Source organism: Octodon degus, unplaced genomic scaffold, assembly GCF_000260255.1.
Source record: "Octodon degus isolate 3935 unplaced genomic scaffold, OctDeg1.0 scaffold00026, whole genome shotgun sequence".
Taxonomy (NCBI): Eukaryota; Metazoa; Chordata; class Mammalia; order Rodentia; family Octodontidae; genus Octodon; species Octodon degus.
The window spans coordinates 2,946,800-2,969,048 of record NW_004524602.1 but is presented as its reverse complement, the minus strand read 5'-3'; the positions used below and the strand labels follow the sequence as shown (position 1 = coordinate 2,969,048).

Here is a 22,249-nt window from a genome sequence, read left to right as displayed (position 1 = left end):
GATGCCGGAGGCAGGATCAGAGATATTCCTGAACGTTGCTCACTCTGCTGCCCGCCAACTCTGTAACTCTAAATTCCCAAAAGTGGATCAAGAAATGTAACTTCTTCCTTTCCCCAGAGGGCAAGTTGGGAAGTCTACACAGACTAGTGATAAAACCTACTCATCGGGTTGTCTCCAGAACTGAAGAAAAAAATAATCTCGTCTTCTCATACTTTCCCAGTCAGCATACTTCTGCCCCCAGATATATGCGGGTTTGTTTTCCTACACACAAAGCAATTCTCCAGCAGATGCCAACTGGTGTCCTAATCCTCAATTCGATTGAAACTGGCCACAGTTTGAGACAGGAGTCCCACATCTGTCCCATGCGGTGATCATCCCCCTAACTCAGATGCTAATTCCAGCCCTGCTAATTGTATTCGCTTCCTCCTTCCTCTCTCTCTCTCTTCCTTCTTTTCTCTTCCTCCTCCTCTTCCTCTTTGCTTCATCTCCTTCACTGTGTACTGAACTATGGCCTTCACGTTGACTTCCAGTCTTCAACCCCCCTCTCTTTTAGAAGCAGGGTCTTCATAGGTTGACCAAGCTGAGCTTGAACTTTTGTGATGCTCAGTTCAGCCTCCCAGAGCGCTGGGATGACAGATGTGCACCAAGATGCCAGGTCCTTACCTGTGCTTGACTGAGTGGCTGTAAATCAGTGTTCTCAAGGTCCTCTCCTTAGGATCAACACATTTGCTGGAGTGGCTCATAAACTCTAGCAAACATGTTTGTCAGTTTATTATAAAAGATGTTACAGGGCGGGGAGATGGCTCAGTAGAATAAGTGCTTGTCTGGCAAGTGCAAGGGCCTGAGTTCTGTCCCTGGATGTTACAAAAGGTGTGAACAAGCATCAGATGGGACAGATGCACATAGGAAGGTGGTGCAGCTTTAACACCCCCTGCAGAGCACCTCCCTCTAGGGACCTCCCTGTGCTTGGCTAACTGGAAGATCCCTAAATCCAGATTTTTGTTGTTGTCCTTGTATTAGTTTTTTGAAACAGGGACTCACTATGTAACCCCAACTGGGTTTAAATTTATTATGTAGCCCAGGCTGACCTCAAACTTGCAGTGAACCTCCTGCCTCAGCTTCCCAGAGTTGCTGGGATTACAGGTGTGCATCACCACACCATTAGTAGTTTTATTTTTTGTGGAGGCTTCTTTACATACATAATTATCTTATTGGCCTTCGGTGACCAATTCAGCCTTCAGCCCATCTTCCCTCCCTACAGATTATGAGGTTGAAGCTGAAAGTGTCAACCCTCTAATCACTTGTTTGTTCCCCTGGTAACCAGTTCCCAATTTGTAGGCCAGCTTAGGCTACATAGTGAGACCTTGTCTCATACACACACACACACACACACACACACACACACACACATACACACACACCAAAAACCCAAAAGCAGAGTGGAAGATTCTAGGTTACAACATTCTATATGTATGTGGTAGGATATAGGGATGGGGCTCTGAGTGCCTCAGTAATCTAAATTATTCTTTCTCTTCACAGGAAGATTCTGAGGAAGTGGCAGTAGGTCTGGTTTCTGTGGTGGGTGGTACCATGATGGGGGTATGTCAAGAACTTCTGCGCCCAAGCTGGGAAGCAGAGTCAGGAAGATCAGTCCAGCCTGAGTGATTTAACAAAACCCTGTCACAAAATAAAAAATATTTAAAAATAAATAAAAAATATTTTTAAACAGGGCGGAGATGTATCTCTGTGTGAAGGTCCTGGGTTAAGCCCCAGTGGCGAGTGCGTACACACACACACACACACACACACACACACACACTATTCAAAAGCAGTAGGAACTTGAGTTGGCTGTTCCTGTGATTGTCTATTACCTTTCCTGAATGAGAAAGTTTCTTGGAAATGTAGGCTGATTTACCTAAGTCAGAGGACCCCAGAGAGACTATTGTCCCACACCTGGGCACAACTTCACAGAGAAAACCTTATTTTCTCTTTCCCTTAGACACATGTGCAGAAGGCTGTGGAAATGGGGGAGAGAGGTTGGGGGTTGGGACTGTCACCCTGCATTCCAGTTCCCCAGAGCTTGGGGTTATGCTCCTGGTCCCCCCAGCGGGCTCTTCTCCTCCCAAGCTGCTGACAAACAAGATAGGAACATCAGAACCTTCTTTTTTTTGAATCTGGAATTACCAGGCACACCATGACACTGAGCTATGTTCTTGTCGCCTGTCAGAGCCTTCTCCGCAAGGTTACTCCATGGCCAGGCCCAGCCCAGCCTTTCTCAGGCAGTGTTCCTGATTCTTTTGACTTTCTGAAGGACATTATTATTCCTTTCAAAGAGGAGGATGGGCTGGGGAGATGGCTCAGTGGAATAAGCACTTCCCTGGCACGCGCAAGGGCCTGAGTTCAATCCCTGGTTCTGCAAAGAAAGAAAAAAGAGGATGACACCAAAGCAGGCAAAAGCATGGCTGTGGCATTTACCAACATCATTAATCAGTCCTTTCTCACATCTCAGCAGTAACCCTCTCCCCACAGTAGCCTTCAGGGTCCTGTCCACTGCCACTCCTCCCCCTACACTCTTTGCTCTGCCACTCCTGTTATTTGCTGTAGCTGTGCTCTTTGCCTGGACCACTCTTCCCTCCTCCTCCAAGCTGTGTCAATCTGCCTTAATGGGACTTCCCTAGGGCTGGTCAGATAGCTCAGTGGACTAAAATGCCTGCTTAGGCAGAGCACAGTGGCTGGTGGCATGCAGTGCCAGCCCCATCCCCGGGGTGCACTGAGACGGAGATTGAGACTGGGTGTGGTGGCACGCACCTGTAATCCCAGCGCTTGGAAGGCTGAATACAGGAGAATCACTACAAGTCTGATCTACATAGTGAGACCTTGTAGGCCTTGTGCTAAATTTTAAAAAATAAAATAATATTCACCTCCTAAATTCTGCAAACTGTGCCCACACTCACCTACCCACCAGATTACATGATTTCCTTTTTTTTTTCCTGCAGAACTAGGGATTGAACTCAGGCCTTGCGCTTGCCAGGGAAGCACTTATTCTACAGAGCCATCTCCCCAGCCCTGATTTCTTTTCTTTCTTTCTTTTTTTTCCAGAATCGGGAATTGAATTGAGGCCCTTGTGCTTGCAAGGCAAGCGCTTATTCTACTGAGCTACCTCCCTGGCCCCTGATTTCCTTATTAAACGTGTTTGTCTATCTTCCCTCCTTCTCCAGAATGGAAAAACTTACAAAGGCAGCATAGTGCCATCTTGTTCTCCTTGGATTCTACAGCACTACCTGCCCCACCCCCAGGTACAGTGCTGGGATTACAGGCATGCGCTATCACACCTGACTCCTGCACCCACTGGAATACTCCTTGCTGCTGGCTGCTTCAGTAAATCTGTGCAGAAGACCGGCCTAGTGGTGCAGGCCTACAATGCCAGCACTAAGGAGGCAGAGACAGGAGAATGGAGGTAATTGGAGGCTAGCCTGGGTTATGAGTTCAAGATCAGCCTAAACTATATAGTGAGACCCTGTCTCAGACTAAATAAAACAAAGTAAAACAAAAAACAACCTCCAAAAACATGTAAGGGAGAAGTAAGGGATCCTTACACCCAAGATGAGAGCTCTTCACGCGCAGAATCAGAGGATCCAGAACTAGACTAGGGGGGCTAGAGGGGGGGGGGGGTGGAAGGGACTACGTTTCCCATGAAACCCTGCGCGCGACCCGCGGGCGCTGCTGGGAAGAGCGACGTGCCGGTAGCCAGGTCGGCAGCCAGATTGGCTAACAGAATGGCTGGGCATCGAGGTGAGCTGTCCGCCGGGGCAGAGGGCGGTGGTGGGCGCATCCCGGGCAGTAACACCAACCACACCTGACGGAGCACTCAGCCCTGCGGCTCCGAGGAAGATGAGTGGGTGGGTGGGTGGAATAGAGGAGAGACCCTGAGGTGGGGGGCGGCGACCATCGAGTTCCCCTGCCCCCCGCTTGGCTGCTCGTGGGTCCGTGGACACAGAGAGTGGTGGGCGAGCTCCTCCTGCACCTTCTCTGAACCCCAGCACGCAGGTGAGATCCCCATCTGTGGGGGGCTCCCATTTGTGGGAGGCTTGCAGAAGAAAGGGATCTCACCTCACAACCTTCAGACCCGGATTCTTGGGCCGGATCTGAAGTGCGGCCAGGAACTGACACCTGTCTGTCTCCCAGTGTTCCCACTTTCCTGTGTGGTGCAGCAGTATGCCTGGGGGAAGAGGGGCTCCAACAGCGAAGTAGCGCGGCTGCTGGCCAGCAGTGACCCGCTGGCCCATATCTCAGAGGACAAGCCATATGCAGAGGTGAGATGGTGGGCTGGGAAGAGAGTACAGCAGGGACCAGGATGCCCCCTTGGCTCTTCTGATCGACCCGAGTATGTCTACAGACTGGATGATGACAGCCTTCCTCAGTACCTTTCTCAGTACCTGATGAATTTTAATTCAGCCCCCTTAGTGATTCTTCTGTTTTCAGCCTCCCAAGTGCTGTGATTACTTTTATTTTTATTTTTACTTTTTGTCTTTTTTTTTTTTTCTTTTTAATTTAGGACAGGGTGTACAAACTAAGGGTCTCACTGCGTAGATCAGACTTGTAGTGATTCTCTAGTTTATAGCCTCCCAAGTGCTGGGATTACAGGTGCACACCACCACACCCAATCGCAGTCTCAGCAGGCCTGGGGATAGAACTCCTGGCCCCTGTGTCTGCTTAAGCAGGCGCTTAATCCACTGAACTATTTGGCCGGCCCTTACTTTCTGTCTTTTTGAGACAGAGTCTCACTACTTAGTTCAGGCTGGCCTTGAACTCGCTTTATAGCCCAAACTGGGCTCAAACTAACAATGATCCTCGTGCCTCAACCTACTGATTGCTGGGATTATAGGCATATGCCACCATGCCTGGTTTACTTTTACATTTTTTACTTTGAATAACTTTTGCATCTTTATTAACCTAAAGGATAATTCTTTCTGCCTATTTAGTGGATAAAATGCTAAAGCCTAGGAAAAGGGCCACCCTCTCAGGACCTCTTTTAGAAATCTAGTAGTGGGTTGGGGAGATGGCTTAGTAGAATAAGCGCTTCCTTGGCAAGCACAAGGGTCTGAGTTCAATCCTCAGTTCTGAAAAAAAAAAAAAAAAAAAAGGCTAAGAAATCCAGTAGCTATTACTCTTGTTATTTCCAGTAAAAACTTGCTTAACCTTAAAAAAAAAAAAAAAAAAAAGGCCAAGCAATAAATGTGTCTGAGAGTACAGTAGATGAATTTTAGTCCCTCACAGAGTCATTTGAGAATCATGGCTTTGCACTGACCTTGACAGTGCAGGTGTCATTCTCCTCACTTGATAGACAAGAAGAGTTGTGCTAGCAAAGGGAAGTAATTAAGCAGAAGGCTCTAGAGCTGAATAGAGGCAGAGCCTGGACTAGGGCGTGGGTCTCCAAGGTCAGCTGTGTCCCTAATGGTGTGAGCATGTATACCCAGACTGACTGCCCCGTGGGAGCATAGCACATCTTGGGTCCTGTGACTAATGGTGCTGGTGCTTCCTCCACACTGCAGCTGTGGATGGGAGCACACCCCCGGGGCGATGCCAAGATTCTTGACGACTACATCTCACAGAAGACACTGGGCCAGTGGATTGCTGAGAACCAGGATTGCTTGGGTTCAAAAGTCAAAGATGCCTTTAATGGCAAGCTGCCCTTCCTCTTCAAAGTACTCTCAGTGGAAACAGCCCTATCCATCCAGGCACACCCCAATAAGGTACAGGGTCCTTTGGGGTGCAGAGGGCAGTATGAACACAGGCTTGTTTCACAGCTCTTCTATGATTTCTGCTGCTTTTACCCCGCCCATACCAAGCTCTAGCCCAGATCTAAATGCGGGTCTAAAGACTCTTAATTTAGCTCTGCAAAGCCCTATGCAGGTGACACATGTAGTAGCCAAGTTCCACTGGGCAGCAGACCAGCCTTTGCTAGAGCAGTTTCTCTGCACTTGTTCCTGGGAAGTTGTTTCTGGTCTCCCCTCTACCAGCGCAGGTCTGTCATATTTACCATCTTCCTATGGGACTCTCAGAAGAGTTCAGTTTCCAAGGCAAGGGTAGCACCCTATCTGTGGCCTCAGCTTCAGCCCTGCAGAGTTCTCCTATACCAGCCCCTGAGGCCTAGCCCAAACAAGTACCTGTCCAAACGTATTTTAGATAGGTAGCGACAGATCCAGTGAAGGGATGGATTTACCCAAAGTTGCTCAGTTTGTCAGTATCAGAGCTTGTCAGCTGTGGTCAGGATTCACCGGCCACACCTCTTACTAAAGTCTGCCCAGCTCTCCTCCAGATTTGGCCTGTTTCCCTGGCTAAACCCCAAGTTTCTACATCATGTCTTGCTGGGTTCCTTGCCAGAGATCTGAAGCCACTGTTGGCCGGCAGCAGGGAGGGTGATAATCAGGGACTGGTGAGCTTGGTGTTCCCACCAAGTGACAGCTGTACCCCACCATCCACAGGAACTGGCAGAGAAGCTCCACCTCCAGGCTCCACAGCACTACCCTGATGCTAACCACAAGCCAGAGATGGCCATTGCCCTCACCTCCTTCCAGGGCTTATGTGGCTTCCGGCCTGTGGAGGAGATCCTGACCTTTCTGAAGAGTAAGGTTGGACGGAACACCAAGAGCATATGTACTGACTCTGGGATGTACTGGGGACCCAGGCCAGGGAAAACTGATAAGGGACAGAGGCTGATGGTTGTGTCACAGGGCCTGAAGGTTGTGCTCATGCAAGTTTTGGGAGCCAGGCTCGGGCATGCTTCATGGTTTGCTTAGTGTGGCCTGGGTCCTTGCTTGGGCAGGGCTGGGAAAGCCTCCTCCTGTTCCTCACTACTGTGCCTGAGATAGCCCTGGCCTGGCTTCTTGCAGAAGTGCCTGAGTTCCAGCTCCTAATTGGGGACAGTGAGGCCACACAGCTGAGACAGAGTGTGAACAGCGACCCCCAGACGGTGGCTTCCGCTCTGCGCAGCTGCTTCTCCCACCTGATGCAGAGCGAGAAGAAGACAGTAGTGGAGCAGCTCAATATATTGGTGAAACGCATCTCCGAGCAAGGTAGGTTTGATGCCCTGGTCTGGGGGCCTGTGAGGCACGGGACAAGATTCTCAGCTCCTCTGTGCAAGTGAGACACTGAGAGGAGCCCAACCTGGTTGGCTTGTTGGCCATGCTGTTCTCTTCCCATCTTTGGGGAACGAGGCCTTGTTGGGCAGGTTTTTGCAGGTAGGGAGGTTGGCTGGCCAGAAGACTCTTCCAATGTCTTCTGCTGGCTGCTTCCCATTGACAAGTCTTGCACTGGGAAACTGACAAGCAGGAAGGGGACAAAGCTGTGCTCTGGAAGATGGATGCCTGGCGCTACCAGCCATCAGCCCTTCTTACACACTCCTGCAGCCCTAGCCTGCGTGAAGGAACACTGAGTTCAGGAAGTGACCACAGTTTTAAGGTGTGGCCATGTTGCCTTGGACAGAATTGATACAAACATTAGGAACATAGGCAGAGCCCAGCATAGTGGTGTACACTTGTAATCCCAGTACTCGGGAGGCTGGGGCAAGAGGATTGTAAATTTGAGACCAGCCTGAGCTACAAAGTGAGCTCAAGACCAGCCTGAACTGCATAGCAAAACCCTATCTCGGGGCTGGTGAGATGGCGCAGTGGTCTAAAGCATCTACTTAGAACAAGCTAAGCAAAGCACAGGGACCGCGGTTCAATCCCCCAGCACCACATGCCAGCCAGCCCCGCCCCCTGGTGGGCTGAGCTGGCCACACACACACACACATACACACAAATAAATAAATAAATAAATAAAAAACCCTATCTCAAAAAGACAAAAAAAAAAAAAAAAAAAAAGCACAGGCAGATAGATGCCCAGCTGTGAACCAACTTGACTACTAAGGCCTTTCCTGAGATGATGGGACTTTCAGTACTAAGAAAGAGAAAATCCCAGGCTCATGGGGAGCTTGTCACCCACAACTACAATTGTGGTTCTCAATCGGGATGTTGGCAGTCAGCCAGAGGCTTTAGTTGTCAAAGCCTGGACTGGGAGTGCTAGAGGTATCTTGTGGATGGAACTGAGGATGCTGCAGGGAACTAACAATGCATAAGACACTCCTACAACAAAAAACTGTCCCATCCAGGACCAGTTGTGCCAAGGTTGATTTTGTCTTGGAAGGTCAACACTTGGCCCTTCTAGAGGCCAGTGCAGTGCCTGACATGCAAGTGTCTGTGTGGTGAGAGTTGGCATCCATGTAGGTGGAAGGCCAAGGAAAGACAGAATCCACTTGACAAGACTCTCAGCCCTCCTGGGGCTGAGAACACCACCAGCTGTCATTAAGTGTTGTGGATACTTTGTGACCCTCAGTGTCCACTGGGAACAACATGGATGACATTTGTGGAAAGCTCCTACTTCGACTACACCAACAGTACCCAGGGGACATTGGCTGCTTTGCCATCTACTTTCTGAACCTGCTCATGCTGAAGCCGGGAGAGGCCATGTTTCTGGAGGCCAACGTGCCCCATGCCTACCTGGAGGGAGGTGAGCCCCTCGCCCTTGCCTCAGGGGCTCTGGCTGCCCATCTGGACAGAAAAGGACAGAGTGGTTGGGGAGGCTTTCACCCAGCTGACCCGAGGATACCTGGGCTCAGCAGTGAGTGGCTAGTAGGGATGAAGGCTGGGCTGGTGGTGGATACTGCTTGTAATTTTCCATAATGTGAAGTTGATACTCTGACATTAGGCCTGACAGGGAGCATGGGAAATCCCCCCCTCGTTCCCATGTCTATCCTATGGACCAGGGGACCATATTTTTTTCATATTAAATAAATGTGTTGCTAAACAGCATGTCACATTTTGAATACTAGCGAGCCCACTGCTACACAGAGCTCTGCAACAGAAGTGGGAGATAAGTCACAGATCAGGGGCTCCTCAGGGTTAACGTGGCTCCCCCTAGCCATAGCAGTGTCCTGTTACCTACTTTTGGTGTCTGATATCTTAGCATCACCATGATGGAAAATGCCCTTCACCTGTTTTCCCTAATGCTGTAGGGGGTTCATGGAGCTCAGATTAGGAGCCCAGCCCTGAAGCACCAGACTCTGAGGCATCAGCTTAGCATGTGACATGTCTGTCCTCAGATTGCGTGGAGTGCATGGCATGTTCGGACAACACAGTGCGCGCTGGCCTGACACCCAAGTTCATTGATGTGCCAACCCTTTGTGACATGCTGAACTATACCCCTAGTCCCAGCAAGGACAGGCTCTTCCCACCATTGCAGAGTCAGGAAGACCCCTACCTCTTCATCTATGACCCCCCAGTGCCAGACTTCACCGTGATGAAGATGGAGGTGAGAGGGGTATTATGGGTGCAGCATGACCAACCTGGATAGTGGTCACAGTGCAGTGTACCTGTGGCCGGCCGGATGTCCTTTCTATCCAGCTCACCTGGATGGGGGCAGCAATCGGGTCTATCCAGTCTGTTCCAGGGATAGGCTTCCATGCTGACAAGAACCTGAACGATGGGGAGGTAGTGGCAGGGCTGTCCTGGCTACTGTGGAAGTCATCCTAAACCTGAGTGGAGCCAACTCTGGCTGCACTGTCTAATGTTTCTTCCTGCGCAGGTCCCCAGCTCTGTCACTGAATATAAAGTCTTGGTGCTAGACTCTGCCAGCATCCTCCTGGTGGTGAAGGGAGCAGTGACAGCCAGCTGGCCCACAGCCCAAGCTGCCATCCCTCTGCAGCGTGGTGGGGTGCTCTTTATTGGGGCTAATGAGTGCGTCACATTGAAGCTTACTACACCCCAGGACCTGCTGCTATTCCGGGCCTGCTGTCTGCTGTAGCAGCCACAGCCCTCCCAGCTGGTCACCAGCCCAAGCCCTTTGCTGCTCTGCAGTCCAAGCACACTCGAGAACACAGCAGCTTCAAGCTTGCAGGTTGAGACTCCAGTACATGCTCAGCCTGAGCCATCTTTGGGATACACTCCTGACTCATCACTTCTTGCCACACTCAAGCCAGGCCATGTCAACTCCAGAGGTCCTAGCTCTGTGCCTTCCACTGCATCAGGCTGTCTGGTGACACCTGTGGTCCTGACTTTGCCCAGCACCTGGCAGGAGGCTAAGAGCAGAGGTCTCGCCTAGGGCTGCTTTCTCCAGCTTCAGAGGACTATGGGAAGGGCTGGAGGACTTGCCGTGTTGGCAGCCGCCTCTACTGTCCAGGCAATTAAAGCTTGCTGTGTCCAGGCTGTGAGCAGAGCATTCATTCTGTGTTCTGTCCCTGCAGTAGGCTGGAAGAGCCCTCCCTGGATGGTACCCAGGTTTTCCTTGGTTCCTCCTCAGTCAGTTCCTGGGGGTGGCTGGCCCAGCTCCAGAATCTGCAATGGAAGGAGTGGGCGAGGAAGCCAGCCTCAGCCTCAGCTGCACATTTGCAGGCAGGCCTCAACGGAGAGGCAAGTTGAAGGGTGATCAGCCAGCAGTGTGAGACCCTACTGAGCATGGGTAGACACTCTAGGGGTTGGCCAGCCAAGGCCTGTGGGTGGTAGGCAAGCACTCTGCCACTGAACTAAAATTGCTGGCTGGCAACCCTGCCAGAAAAACTTGCCAGGAGCCGGTGAGATAGCTCCCGAGTTTAATCCCTGATTCCACAAAAAAAAAAAAAAAACCTTTCCAACCTCTTTAAACAGATCCAGTCGTCATAGACTAAAGGGCCTTGGGAACAGAATCATCCTGTTTGGTCCCTCTGGCTGGGACCCTGCAAATCTCTGGCTTGTCTTGATCTTGTCATTCTAAACTAAGCAGACCCAGGCTACTGGCTCTCCCTCCCTATAGAATATGGACTCAGGAAGCTTCTGCACACACTAGAACCCCCATAAATAAAAAGTTCCAGGAAACAACCTTAAAATAGGTTTGGGTAGCTAGGTGTAGTGGTGAATGCCTGTAGTCCTAGCATTCTGGGAGGCTGGGACAGGAGCATCTCAAGTTTGAGCCCAGCCAGGATAACTTGACAAGATCCTATCCCAGAAAGAAAAAAGGGCCATGGATGTAGCTCAGAGCAAGGTCCTGGGTTTGAGCCCTAGTTTTTTGCTGGGTATGGTGGTACATGCCAGTAAATTGCTGCACTTGGGAGGCTGAGGCAGGAGGGCTGCTTGAATTTGAGGCCAGCGTGAACTGTATAGTGAGACCCTGTCTCAAAAAGACAAGAAGTTCCCTCATTTTTATTAAATCTATTTGGTACAGGGTCTCACTATGCAGCTTAGACCTATAGTGATCCTCTTGTCTCAGCCTCCCCAGCATTGGGGGTACAGTTGTGCGCCACCACACCTAGTTTCAGAGGCCTGCACGGGATGTGATATCGGGGATTGAATCCTGGTCCTTGTTCTTGGCAGGTAGGCACTTAGGCCACAAGCTATCTCCCTGGAGCTCTAGGTCTGTCCACCTTGCCCCCCACCAGGGATCAAACTCAGGACCTTGCACTTGCCTGACAAGCACTTATTCCACTGAGCTATCTCCCTGGCCCCTCTACTTTTTAGTTTTGACTCTGAAATTTCTTTGGTTTAGGGGGGAAAAAGTGAAAAGGCCTGCTAGAAGAAACTCATTCTGAAGGCAAGTTATCTGCAAGACCATTCATGGCCTCCAGTGTGACAAGGTGAACAGTAGAATAGAGGAGGGGCCCCCAGGAGTGGCCACATGGTAGGCCCACTAGGCTGTCATTTCAGAATATTCAGGCCTTAAAGACTCCCTTTGTGACACAGACACAGCTCAGCTAGCGTGGGTGGATTTATTCATGAGCATACAGAATGCAGAAGTACAAGCCAAGGGGTCTGTCAAGCACTGTGTGCACACCAGGTGGAACCACTCCAGCCTGAGGGAGCCCCAGGTAGCCCTCTCCCAGGGGACTGTCACCTGCACAGCACCCCTTGCTCTGAATTAAGGCAGTGTGGCTCTGGGCACCTGGGTACCTTAATTGGTAGTATATGACCTGCAACCCTGCCCCAACAGCTGACCATGTGTAGCCTGCCACAAGGCCCTCCTGTAGGGCTCCCTGACTCCGGAACATTCTCTCAGAGAGCTGTTAAAATCCCAGCCCCCAAGGTGGACTGCAGCAGTGACCACACATATGGGTAGCTTGGGTTCCTACTGTTCTAACCAGAACCCCCTCAAATATAGCCCCGAATGTGACTTCCATATCCCCCTTTGGCCTCAAGGAGGGTCCCTGCACCCTAGCCTCTTCTATACTGCACTTCATCGCTCACCCCTATTGATGTGCGCTCTTCCCTCTACAGAAATCTGAGAGGCCTATGTGTGATCTCTGTGTTAGAGACAGCTCAGAGTATGAGGTGCCTTGGCAGCTGAGTCCCACTGCAGAACGGAAGTCGCCACCACCTCCCCTATCTTAGCCCCAAGTCGATGGGCCTTGGGTTCTTTGTTGGTCTCTATCTTGTGACACTGCCAGCAGAATATTAGTCACAGCCTAATGTGCTATGCACTCAGCCTCCCAGTCTTAGAAACGCTACCAAGCACTGCTAAAATGGCCTTCCTGGGGACAGTGTCTCACAAGAAACAGACAAGGCCATCTCTTGCTACCCACCTCTTCTGGTGGAGCTGAGTCTCTACTGTCCCTTAGTGGTCAAAGAACATATGCAAAGCAAGAGACTAGATGCTCCACACCCTCATCCTGACTACTGTGCACTTTGGTCTGTGAACCCTGTGCACCCCCTTTTCCAAATATACCTGAGTGAGGCAGAAAGTAAGGGGGTTATAAAACTCATTCTAGGAGGCTTGGGATAGTGAGAGACATTCTCCAGCAGGGTCACAGGGTTTGTGACTGTCAGCAACATTCGCCCTAAAGACTTGCTAGAAAGCCCAGTCCTTGTGGATTTTTCCAGGGTCTTGCACATGGCAAGAGCTGGTAAAAGTCCACCCTGGCACAGAGGAGTCTGGCTTTAGGGTGGCCCAGGCTGGAAAGGAGGCCTCTACACTGTCCACTGGGTTACTGCTTCTGGGGGCTGGCTCGGGTCTCTTCCCATCTTGCCTGATGGCTTTGGGTCTCCATGCAAGCCACACCACACACCAGTACATCAAAGGCACCCACTGCTGTCTCCATAGTGTATAAGGCTGAACAAGGCATGCGACTGCCCTCGCAATAGCTCCCTCTGCTGGGAACCACAAAAACTACAGGCGTCTGGGGCCAGCCCTACTACCTTGAATGCAACCTCAGCTCAAATTGAGTACAGAAGCCAGCCAAGACTACAGAAATATAAATAAATAAATATATGTAGGATGAAGCAGTTTTCCTCTAATTAGGGAGGAGCCAATCACTAGACAGCTGTCTAGGTCCAGGGGTTCTGGAAGCCATGATCCTGTTAACAACCTGCTACATTCCCTGCCATAGCCAGGGAGGTGTTAACCTGAAGAGGGACAGAGGGATCTGAATTATGCTTTTCCAGGTCACACCTATGAGCCTACCTAAGCGCTGGGACGAGGAAGGCAACATGGAATTTCCTGAGCTGTCCCAGTTAAATTCTCCTTCAGAGTCCCAGCTTCGAGCCATGAACTACTATCCTCTACCTCCACACAACACTGCCCAGCACATCCCAGACACAAAAGCTGTCCCTTTCCTCAAAAACCACAACAAACACCAGTCAAGACATCTGCCAGTGTGCTTCTCAGCAAGCTCCATCAGCCATTGTTATGAACCCTAACTCCTCTGCTTCCCTCTTACTAAAACAGCTTTTCCAAACCAGGCACCAACAATGGAGGAAAACTGGAATTCCACTCATCAACCTCATAGCCAATGGGCCTCTGGCTCAAGAAGCACTGAGTGAGGGCTTCTTGCGAGTCCTTGATCACAGAGGGCCAGTGCCTCCACAGATTCTGGGGTGACAGTTGTCCTCACTATGCTCGAGCTATGCAGGCCTCCAGGCTCTGTGTGCCTCATGGTAAGCAGGGTCTGTGCTGGAGGTTTCTGTCTACTGGAGGGTACAAGAAGACTCCCCAAGGCAGCACCAGCAGCAGGAGCATGTGGAGGAGGCCATAGGCTTAGGAGGAATGAGGTCTAGGTCCTCGTCGTCTGGAATCTCATCCAGGTGGTAGCCATCCTGTAGCAGTTGTCGGTTTACATCCTGGTTCACCTGCTAAAAGAAGGCAAGGTGGGAACTAAGCCAAGATGCCAAGCAGATACAGGTGCTACCCACATTCTTATGCCAGAGCTTCCTGTCCATGCTCCACCCGACACATCCTGGGTCTATAGGAAGCACCACTTTCTCCAAGCTGTGCCTTCACTAATATCCTCCAGGCTTCAAGTCAGTGACCCCCCCAGGGGAGCTGCTATCTGGAGAATCCTAACACAGCTGATACCAGTTTCAAATTCTAGATTGTTTTACATTTCCCTGATCTTTCCCACAGGAACCCAGATGTCCCTGTCAAGGCCGAAGGATATGAGACCATGACCACAGAACAATGGCTACAGCAGTAGAGGATTATGGCTTACAGTGGGAAGGGGCAGGTTTGCCTATAGTGCTTGTTAGACCTGCCACCATTTCTGGCTCTGGCTGAGAGCTGGGTCCCTGCAGTACGGAACCAGTCAGCCTGGTTTCACCAGTTCCACTGGACTGACAAAATAAGCAAGTGTAAGACTTCCTTTGGTTCTTGACTAAGTTTACTTTTATTTTAACACTTTTAGCTCTTAGACATTCAAGAACAATGCTGTCTAAATTGCCTTTTTTCTCTTTCATGGAAACTCAAAAGATTACATAGTGGCTTTCCAGAGGCTGAGCCAGGAGGACTGCTCCACGTTTGAAGCCAGCCTAGGCTACAAAGTGAGTTCAAGGCCAGCCTGAACTGTATAGTGAAACCCTGTCTCAAAAAAACCAAAAAAAAAAAAAAAAAGTACAGAAGCTACTGAAGGGTTTGGATTTGTGTGTGTGCTGGAAGGGCAGCAAGCAAGCAATGTTTCTTAAAGGTATTAAATAATTACAACAAGCATTCAAGCAAGCAGAGGCCAGTCAACGCTTAGCTGGGATCTATCAGGAGGAATCATTATGTCCAACCCTGAGGATGCATGTCCCCTGGTTGTCAACAGCCCTCCTAAGATGCCTATACCTCTGTAGGGGAAGAGGGCAGAATGCAAGAGCAGAGAACAGACCAGAATTCTGGCACAGTGCTGTATACACAGCAGGCACCACACCCACATCTGGCAATGGTGATGAGGCTGCCCACAGTGTGGCCCCGCGCAAAAGGGCGATCTGGACTTGCCTCGGCAGAGGAGTACCCGGAGGAGTATCTGGATTCCTGCTCCCCATCACTAGGAGAAGAGGAACATGGTCAGATCAGAGAAGGCCTGCTGAGCACAATGGCAGGTGGCAGGTGGCGAGGTGGACAGAGTACAAGGGGGTCCAGGTGATTTGTGAACTGACCACACACCAGAGTATTCAACCCCAAGCCAGAGGAATGCAACTGCTGCCTCAATGGGCTCCAGCAGGAACAGGGTCACTCTCACTAATGGTGTACACCTAACAGGTCAGGGTGGTTCCCCAGGACGCGGGTACTCCAGACCCTAGAGCAATGTGACTACTTAGCCGTCGTGGGAAGGGCCAGTCTCGGGTGTGCACAGAGCCTCGACATAGATGGGAAACAAGCAAAGGAACCAGGTGCTACAGTGCTGTCCCAGAGGCACGCTCACCTGTCAGAGTCGAGGGACACCAGGTTCTCATCTGGACTCTGGCTCAGAGCAGTATAGCCTTTGTTAAACTTCACTGACCTGAGGAACAAGGAGAGACCATGCACAAATTAAAGCCCAGGCACTGTGCAGGGAAAGCCGGAGTCGTCCTTATGGAAAAAGAAAACTACATACTCCAGGTACAGTGCCTGCATTCCAGGTAGTCTACCTGCGGTACTGGACACACAGCCAGCTCTCTGCAGCTCCAGCAGCTGGCTAGGCACACGCACCTCAGTATACATATAATCCTCACTACACACGAGCGCACACGCCCGCCCGCCCGCCTGCCCTGTGCTCCTGGAAGAGGCACACCAGACCTTTCAGGAGCCAGGAAAAACACTCCTACGCCTTATTTAACCAGAGGACCAAAAGCAAATCTCTTCGACTTTGCGGGCTTCACTCTTAGCTGCAAAGGGAAGCACTGGACAAGTTCTTACCAAGCTCTGGGAGCCTGACCAGAACACTGCACAAGCCTTTCCCACGCGCTGTCCATCTCTCCTGGGGCCTGCAGCACCAGACTCCTCGCTTAGACACTCCGAGGAGGACCCCTTGCACTGCCTGACTCCCTCATTCCAAAGTCCCCTTCTGGGGATGTCACTGCCTTAAGGGGAAAGAGGATGGCGCTCCTCTACTATGTTTCAGAATGAACCCGACGGCGCGATCAGAGGAACCCCGGACACGGCCGTGACCCTGAAGCCAAGGATGCAGCCTTCGGGGATGAGGCCGGCCGGGGTCTGAGATGTCGCCGCAGACCTTTTCGCTGAAGAGTCGGGGCGGCTCGGCAGGGCGCCCAACACGCCTTTCCTCCGCAGCATTGCCTTGGCCAGGTCCCGGTGCTTCTCTGGAAAGCAAAGGGCCCGGTCAGCCGCGTCTCCGCATCTCTCAGACCCCTGTCCCCTGGACCTCCCGGGACCCACCCCACGCACGCAGCTTGGCCTGGACGGACGGCACGCGCGCCACCGTGTACGGCCCGCGCTTTTCCACGGCCGCGCGCTCCCCGCCTCTCCTTCCCGAGGACAGGCCAGCAGCTCCCGCCGCACGCTCCGGGCCCATGCCTGGCCGGGACCCGACAGTGGAAGAGTGAGCCGCGCGGCCGCCAGGCTCCGCAGTCGCCATGGGTAGGCCTCGCCCCGCCGCTCACGCCGCCCCGCCCTCGGGCTCCCGAGCCAGCGGCGGGCGGGCGCTTCGGCAGCAAGATGGCGGCGCGCGTGCGCGGTCGGTCCCTCGGCGCTGTCCGGTGGGAATACAGGGCGTGCGTCGCAACAGTTCCACCGTGCGAGGAGCGCGGCAGGATCCTTGCTGCTGGTCCCGGGCGCTGTGGGATTGAAGTCCCTGTGACCTCAGTCCGGCGCTCAGTTCTGTCTCTGTGAGAAAGATACACAGTGCTGCTGGCGTGCGACTGTGATTCCAGGACCGCGAAGCTGCCTGGAACTACCTACCGAGACCCTCCCAAACCCAGAGTAGGAGGGAGAGAGGTACCAGGTTCCTGCTCCAGGCTAGCAAACTGGCGCGAGTTCAGGAAGGTGACACCACCAGCGACAGTGACTGAACAGCGGGAGCCAGCGTCAAACCTCTCATCCTCGTTTTTGCTGTACTGAGGGTTGAATCCAGAACCTCCACATCTCAAGCCTATTTAGAATTTTTTGAGACGGGATCTCGCTAAATCAAAAGGATGTATTTGAATTTGCGATCCTCCTACCTCAGCCTTCCAAAATGCTGGAATGGTGCTGCATGAGACCTTGGTTCTGGCCGCGCCTCGCCACATCTCCTCAAATTCATGTAAAATAGAGCCTGGGATGGAGGTGAAGCTGGGAGGGAGCCCTTACCTGGCAGGTGCAAACCCCTTTGGCAAAATAAATATAGTGGATGGGGTCGGGGAGATAGCTCAGCAGTCTAAAACACCTCTTAAGCAAGCTTAGGCAGCATAGGGACTGCGGTTGGATACCTGGCACCATATGCCGCGCCAGCCCAGCCCCTAGAGTAGGCTGAGCCATCCACAATAAATAAAAATAAAATAAAAAATGGTGGAGCCCGTTCTTTTCCAGCTGTGTAGTAACAAACTGGCTAGGCGAGGGCTTTGTCAGGGTGCTGGCTTCTTGTGCCCCCAAGGCCTGCTGAAAATGAGCCTCGGATCCTTGAATCCTTGGATCTCAGTGCTGTGTCCTGGTCCGTTTGTCAGCCTCTATAGGCTCGGACAGAAGCTTGAGCTAGACCCTAATTGTTAGCTGGATTATGTTGTGAGCAGGATGGGAAAAAGGGAAGAATTCAGTCCTGGATTTGGAAAATCAGGAACATATGGATCCCACCCCTTGCATGATCTGTTGGGCTGGCTGCTTTTGACCCCCAGAAATTTCAGTTACATCTCGTCTAGCTGAATGCTTAAGGGGATCTCCCTGGGAAGCCAGTCTTACTCCTTTTATACAAATTCACCAATCAACCGTCAGCCTGGAATTTGAACCCAGATCCTCATGAATTCCATTTTTTTTTCTCCCGGTTTTGCTACTTGTCACAGCTACTATGCAGGCTGAGTCAGGAGGTTCAATCGATTTGTATGTTTTATCTACAAGGGGGTGATGGAAACATAGTGCTTGAAGTTAAAAAAAAAAAAGCAAAAGACATTGCTAAGGATGGGTTGTGTTGGAAGTGAGAGGGATTATTTTGAGGGAAGTTCATGTGTCTTCTACTGTAATCAATTTGTTCTTTTTCATTTTATGCTGCATTTATTCCCAAACTGTAAATTCTTGTTTCTTCAGTTTTTTTCTAATGCATTTAGTACAGGGTCTACAGGGTCTCACTACATAGATGGGACTTGTAGTGATTCTCCTCTTTTCAGCCTGTCAAGCACTGGGATTACCCTCACCACCAGGCTCAGTCGATTTCTTAGTGTGCCCAGGGGCAGGGCCACCACAGCAAGCTAGGGATTGAACCCCAGTACCTGTCTCTACTTGAACAGACCCTTTAATCTGCTGAGCTATCTAGCTGGCCCTCTTCAGTTTCTTCTAGAATGTCCTTTTCCTCTCTGGTTTGCAACATTTCTGAGTAAATCTCTCGGTGAGCAACATGTTAGCCAGCAGTGCACCTTGGGCACATTGTTTACCTGGAGGTGTTGAATCACCAGAGTGCCTATGTCTAAACCTTCCAAGTCAGTGGTACTTTGCATTTTTAAACATATGCACCAAAAATCAAGCAGTGTGTAGAATAAGCGCTTCCCTGGCAAGTGCAAGGGCCTGAGTTCAATCCCCAGTTTAAAAAAAAAAAAAAATCAAGCATTGTGTTTGGGCCACTGACCCACAGTCTAGCCCCACTGTGTGCCCCGGGCACAGCTGGCACCCCACCATCACCATCACATCAGGACAGCACTCAATGCTTTTGTCTTTTTGAGACAGGATCTTGCTATGTAGTTCAGGCGGGCTTTGAGCTTTCTTTGTAGCCCAGGCTGGTCTTGAATTCAGTGATCCTCCTGAGTGCTGGGATTACAGGCGTGCACCACCACACTGAGTGCAGCACTTGATGCTTCTGCAGCAGACAGAGAGCCTTTAGATGCTTGGCCGTCCAGTATGGATGCTCTTGACGGCAGGGCAGGGCAGCTCCGCTGGTGTTCGTAAAAGGGAACACGAAGATCTGACCTCTTATGGGTATGAAAAGGCTTACTGGTAACTTTAAAACATTTACCACGTATTTGAACTACTGCTCATTATCAACTGTTTATGGCAATTTCTGTCCAATAAAGTTATTTACCTTCCTCGATCTGATACCACCCAACATGTGGCTCTTCCTTTCAAAATGACCACAAGAGGGGAAAGTTTTGAATGGATTCAGGACATTAGGACAGCTACAACAACTTGACTAAAGAGCATTTCCAGGACTGATGTACAAAGTAGCAAGAATGATGGGATAAGTGCAGAAGTGAAGAATAGTCTGACGATTAATGGCAGGATTAATGGCAGTGTCTTTTATTGTTTTGGTTTTTTTGCGGAACCAGGGATTGAACTCAGACCCTTGCACTTGCTAGGGAAGTGCTCATTCCACTGAGCCATCTCCCTGGCCCCCAGTGTCTTTTATTGTAATAAATTTTTTGTACTTTACTGAAAATCAGCAATAATTATATAGCAAATTAAAAACTGTAGACATATTTTTGGGTTTTTGTCTTTTTTTTTTTTTTTGAGGCAGGATCTGGCTATGTAGCTCAGGTTGGTATTAAACCCATGGCAATCCTCCTGCCTCAGCTTCCTGAGTGCACCAATACACCCAGCTTTACTGTAGTAATTTTTAAAAATTAAGCATTAACTGTATTTTTGACCACCTTCCTTTCTTCCTTCCACTTTGGTACTGGGACTTTGAATCCAGTACCTCCTCACTGGATTGTCTTTTTTTTTGCGGAACCGGGGATTGAACTCAGGCCCTTGCGCTTGCCAGGGAAGCGCTTATTCCACTGAGCCATCTCCCCGACCTGGATTGTCTTTTTGAGACAAGGACTCACAATAAAGTTTGAGTTGGTCTTGAACTCATTTTGTAGCCCAGGCTGGCCTCAAACTCACAGCAATCCTCCTGCCTAAGCCTCCAAGTGCTGGGATTATAGGCAAGCGCCACCATATCTGGCAAGACAGGCTCTTCTAATTACTCTATCTCAAAAAGCAAGTCTACTAGCTGTTCCTTGTTATAGCTAGGACTCTCCTACCAGCTTCCAGGGTAGCTGAGATTACAGGCATGGACCACTACATCTGTCTATACCAAGCTTTTCTTCTTTTTGGCGGAACCGGGGGTTGAACTCAGGCCCTTGTGCTTGCCAGGCAAGGAGCTTTTCTATTTTTGATATTTTAAAACAGGATGTATGTAAGCCAGGCTGGCCATGAATGCTTGATCATCCTGCCTCAGCCTCTGGGATGCAGTAATTACAGGCATGTACCTTCCATGCCTGACCTAGCCTAGCTCTTAAAGCCTAGAGAAGTGTCATTATATGGGAAGAAAAACTTACTTTCATGTCTGTTGGAGTACTTAGGAATGAAGTGTCATTCCCGCAACTTTTTAGTTATGGGGGGGGGGGAGTATGAGGGGAGCCAGGTGTGGTGGTACATGCCTATAATTCCAGCACTCAGGAGGCTGAGGCAGGGGGATTGCTGTGAGTTTGAGGTTAGTCTGGGACCTGCCTGAACTACAAAGTGAGCTCAAGGCCAGCCTGAACTGCCCAGTGAGACCCTGTCTCAAAAAAAAAAAAAAAAAAGAAAAAGAAAAAGAAAAGAAAAAAAAGAGGGGAATGGGGAAAAAAAATTTGAAATACATTATGTACAGGTACAAATTCCCTATGATGAATGTGATCAATCTGTATGATGCATATGTATTTTTTTAAAGTTAAATAGAAAAAATATCTGTATACAAGGCACAGAGATAAATTTATTGGCTTGCTAAATTTATTGGCAAACTATTTGAGAATTTTCAAAGTAAAACATAGGAAAATAAAAAGAGAGCTCATTTTGTTAGGATAGAATCTTTACAGCTGTTCCACCCTGGGCAATTTACTGAGACTCTGTCTCAAAATAAAAAATATCTGAAAGGCCAGGAGCTCAGTAGCACAGCACCAGCCTGGAAAGCACAAGGTTTCAAGTTCAATTTCTGGTACCAAAAAAAAAAAAAAAAGCTGAGAAATGAAAAAATACTTTGGGGGCTGGTGAGATGGCTCAGTGGTCTAAAGCACCTACTTAGAACAAGTTTAGCAAAAACACATGGACCACGGTTCAATCCCCAGCACCACATGCCGGCCGGCCCCGCCCCCTGGTGGGCTGAGCTGGCCACACACACACACACACGCAAAAATAAATAAATAAAAATTAAAAAAAAAAAAAATACTTTGGAACTCCCTGGGTTCAATCCTTAGTACCGAGAAACCAAACCTTGCTTTAAAGATTATTTCTATTTTATATTAAGGATTGTCAGACTTTTTTCTGAAATCAGATAAAGGCCAAACAATATATTTTTTTTGACCTTGTGAATCGTGAAGTCCCTGTCCCAAGCGTTCATGTCATGACAATACAAAGCAAAGCAGCCGGGCATGGGGGGGAGGGGTGCAGCCCAGGCCAGGTGTGGGCACATCACTACAGTCCCAGCAGCCTAGGAAGTTGAGGCAGCAGGACTACAGCAATGAGCCCAGACCCTGTCTGAAGATAAAAACATAGGGGCCAGGGAGATGGCTCAGTGGAATAAGTGCTTCCCTGGCAAGCACAAGGGCCTGAGTTCAATTCCCAGTTCTGCCAAAAAAAAAAAAAAAAAAAAAAAGATAAAAACATAAAGGGCTGGGGGTGTAGCTCAGCACAAAGGACCTGTGTTCATCCCTGGTGCTGCAAAGTAAATAAAACAAAAGATAATGCACAACAATGAAAATGGACTTAATGCCATTGAACTGCATATTTTACAATGATTAAGATAGTAAGTTTTATGTATATTTTATTGCTATTTTTTTAAAAAAGCCAAAAAGCAGCTACAGTTAGCATATTATGAATATGTGTGGCTGAGTTCCAGTAAAACCTTGTTTGTGGACAA

At 49.9% G+C, this 22,249-nt stretch overlaps 2 protein-coding genes across 5 annotated transcripts; one reads left to right on the top strand and one right to left on the bottom strand.

The window, feature by feature from the left end:
• Window positions 1-3,728: 3,728 nt before the first annotated feature.
• On the top strand, window positions 3,729-10,654 carry Mpi (mannose phosphate isomerase). The gene is made up of 8 exons (XM_004628723.2): window positions 3,729-3,792; window positions 4,186-4,313; window positions 5,553-5,753; window positions 6,486-6,627; window positions 6,894-7,076; window positions 8,377-8,550; window positions 9,143-9,351; window positions 9,625-10,654. The coding sequence occupies exons 1-8, from the start codon at window positions 3,777-3,779 to the stop codon at window positions 9,841-9,843; spliced, it is 1,272 nt and encodes a 423-aa protein (XP_004628780.1). The 5' UTR covers window positions 3,729-3,776; the 3' UTR covers window positions 9,844-10,654.
• Window positions 10,655-11,757: 1,103 nt separating this feature from the next.
• On the bottom strand, window positions 11,758-16,903 carry Fam219b (family with sequence similarity 219 member B). 4 transcript variants are annotated; one of them, XM_023712529.1, is made up of 5 exons: window positions 16,633-16,903; window positions 16,469-16,556; window positions 15,680-15,757; window positions 15,253-15,301; window positions 11,758-14,132 (listed from the first exon to the last, which is right to left on the bottom strand). In XM_023712529.1, the coding sequence occupies exons 1-5, from the start codon at window positions 16,829-16,831 to the stop codon at window positions 13,968-13,970; spliced, it is 579 nt and encodes a 192-aa protein (XP_023568297.1). In that variant the 5' UTR covers window positions 16,832-16,903; the 3' UTR covers window positions 11,758-13,967. The 4 variants fall into 4 exon arrangements, with proteins under 4 accessions (XP_023568297.1, XP_023568298.1, XP_004628779.1 ...); XM_023712530.1 differs by having other exon boundaries at window positions 11,758-14,129; XM_004628722.2 differs by having other exon boundaries at window positions 16,642-16,903.
• Between the last annotated feature and the right edge of the window lie 5,346 nt (window positions 16,904-22,249).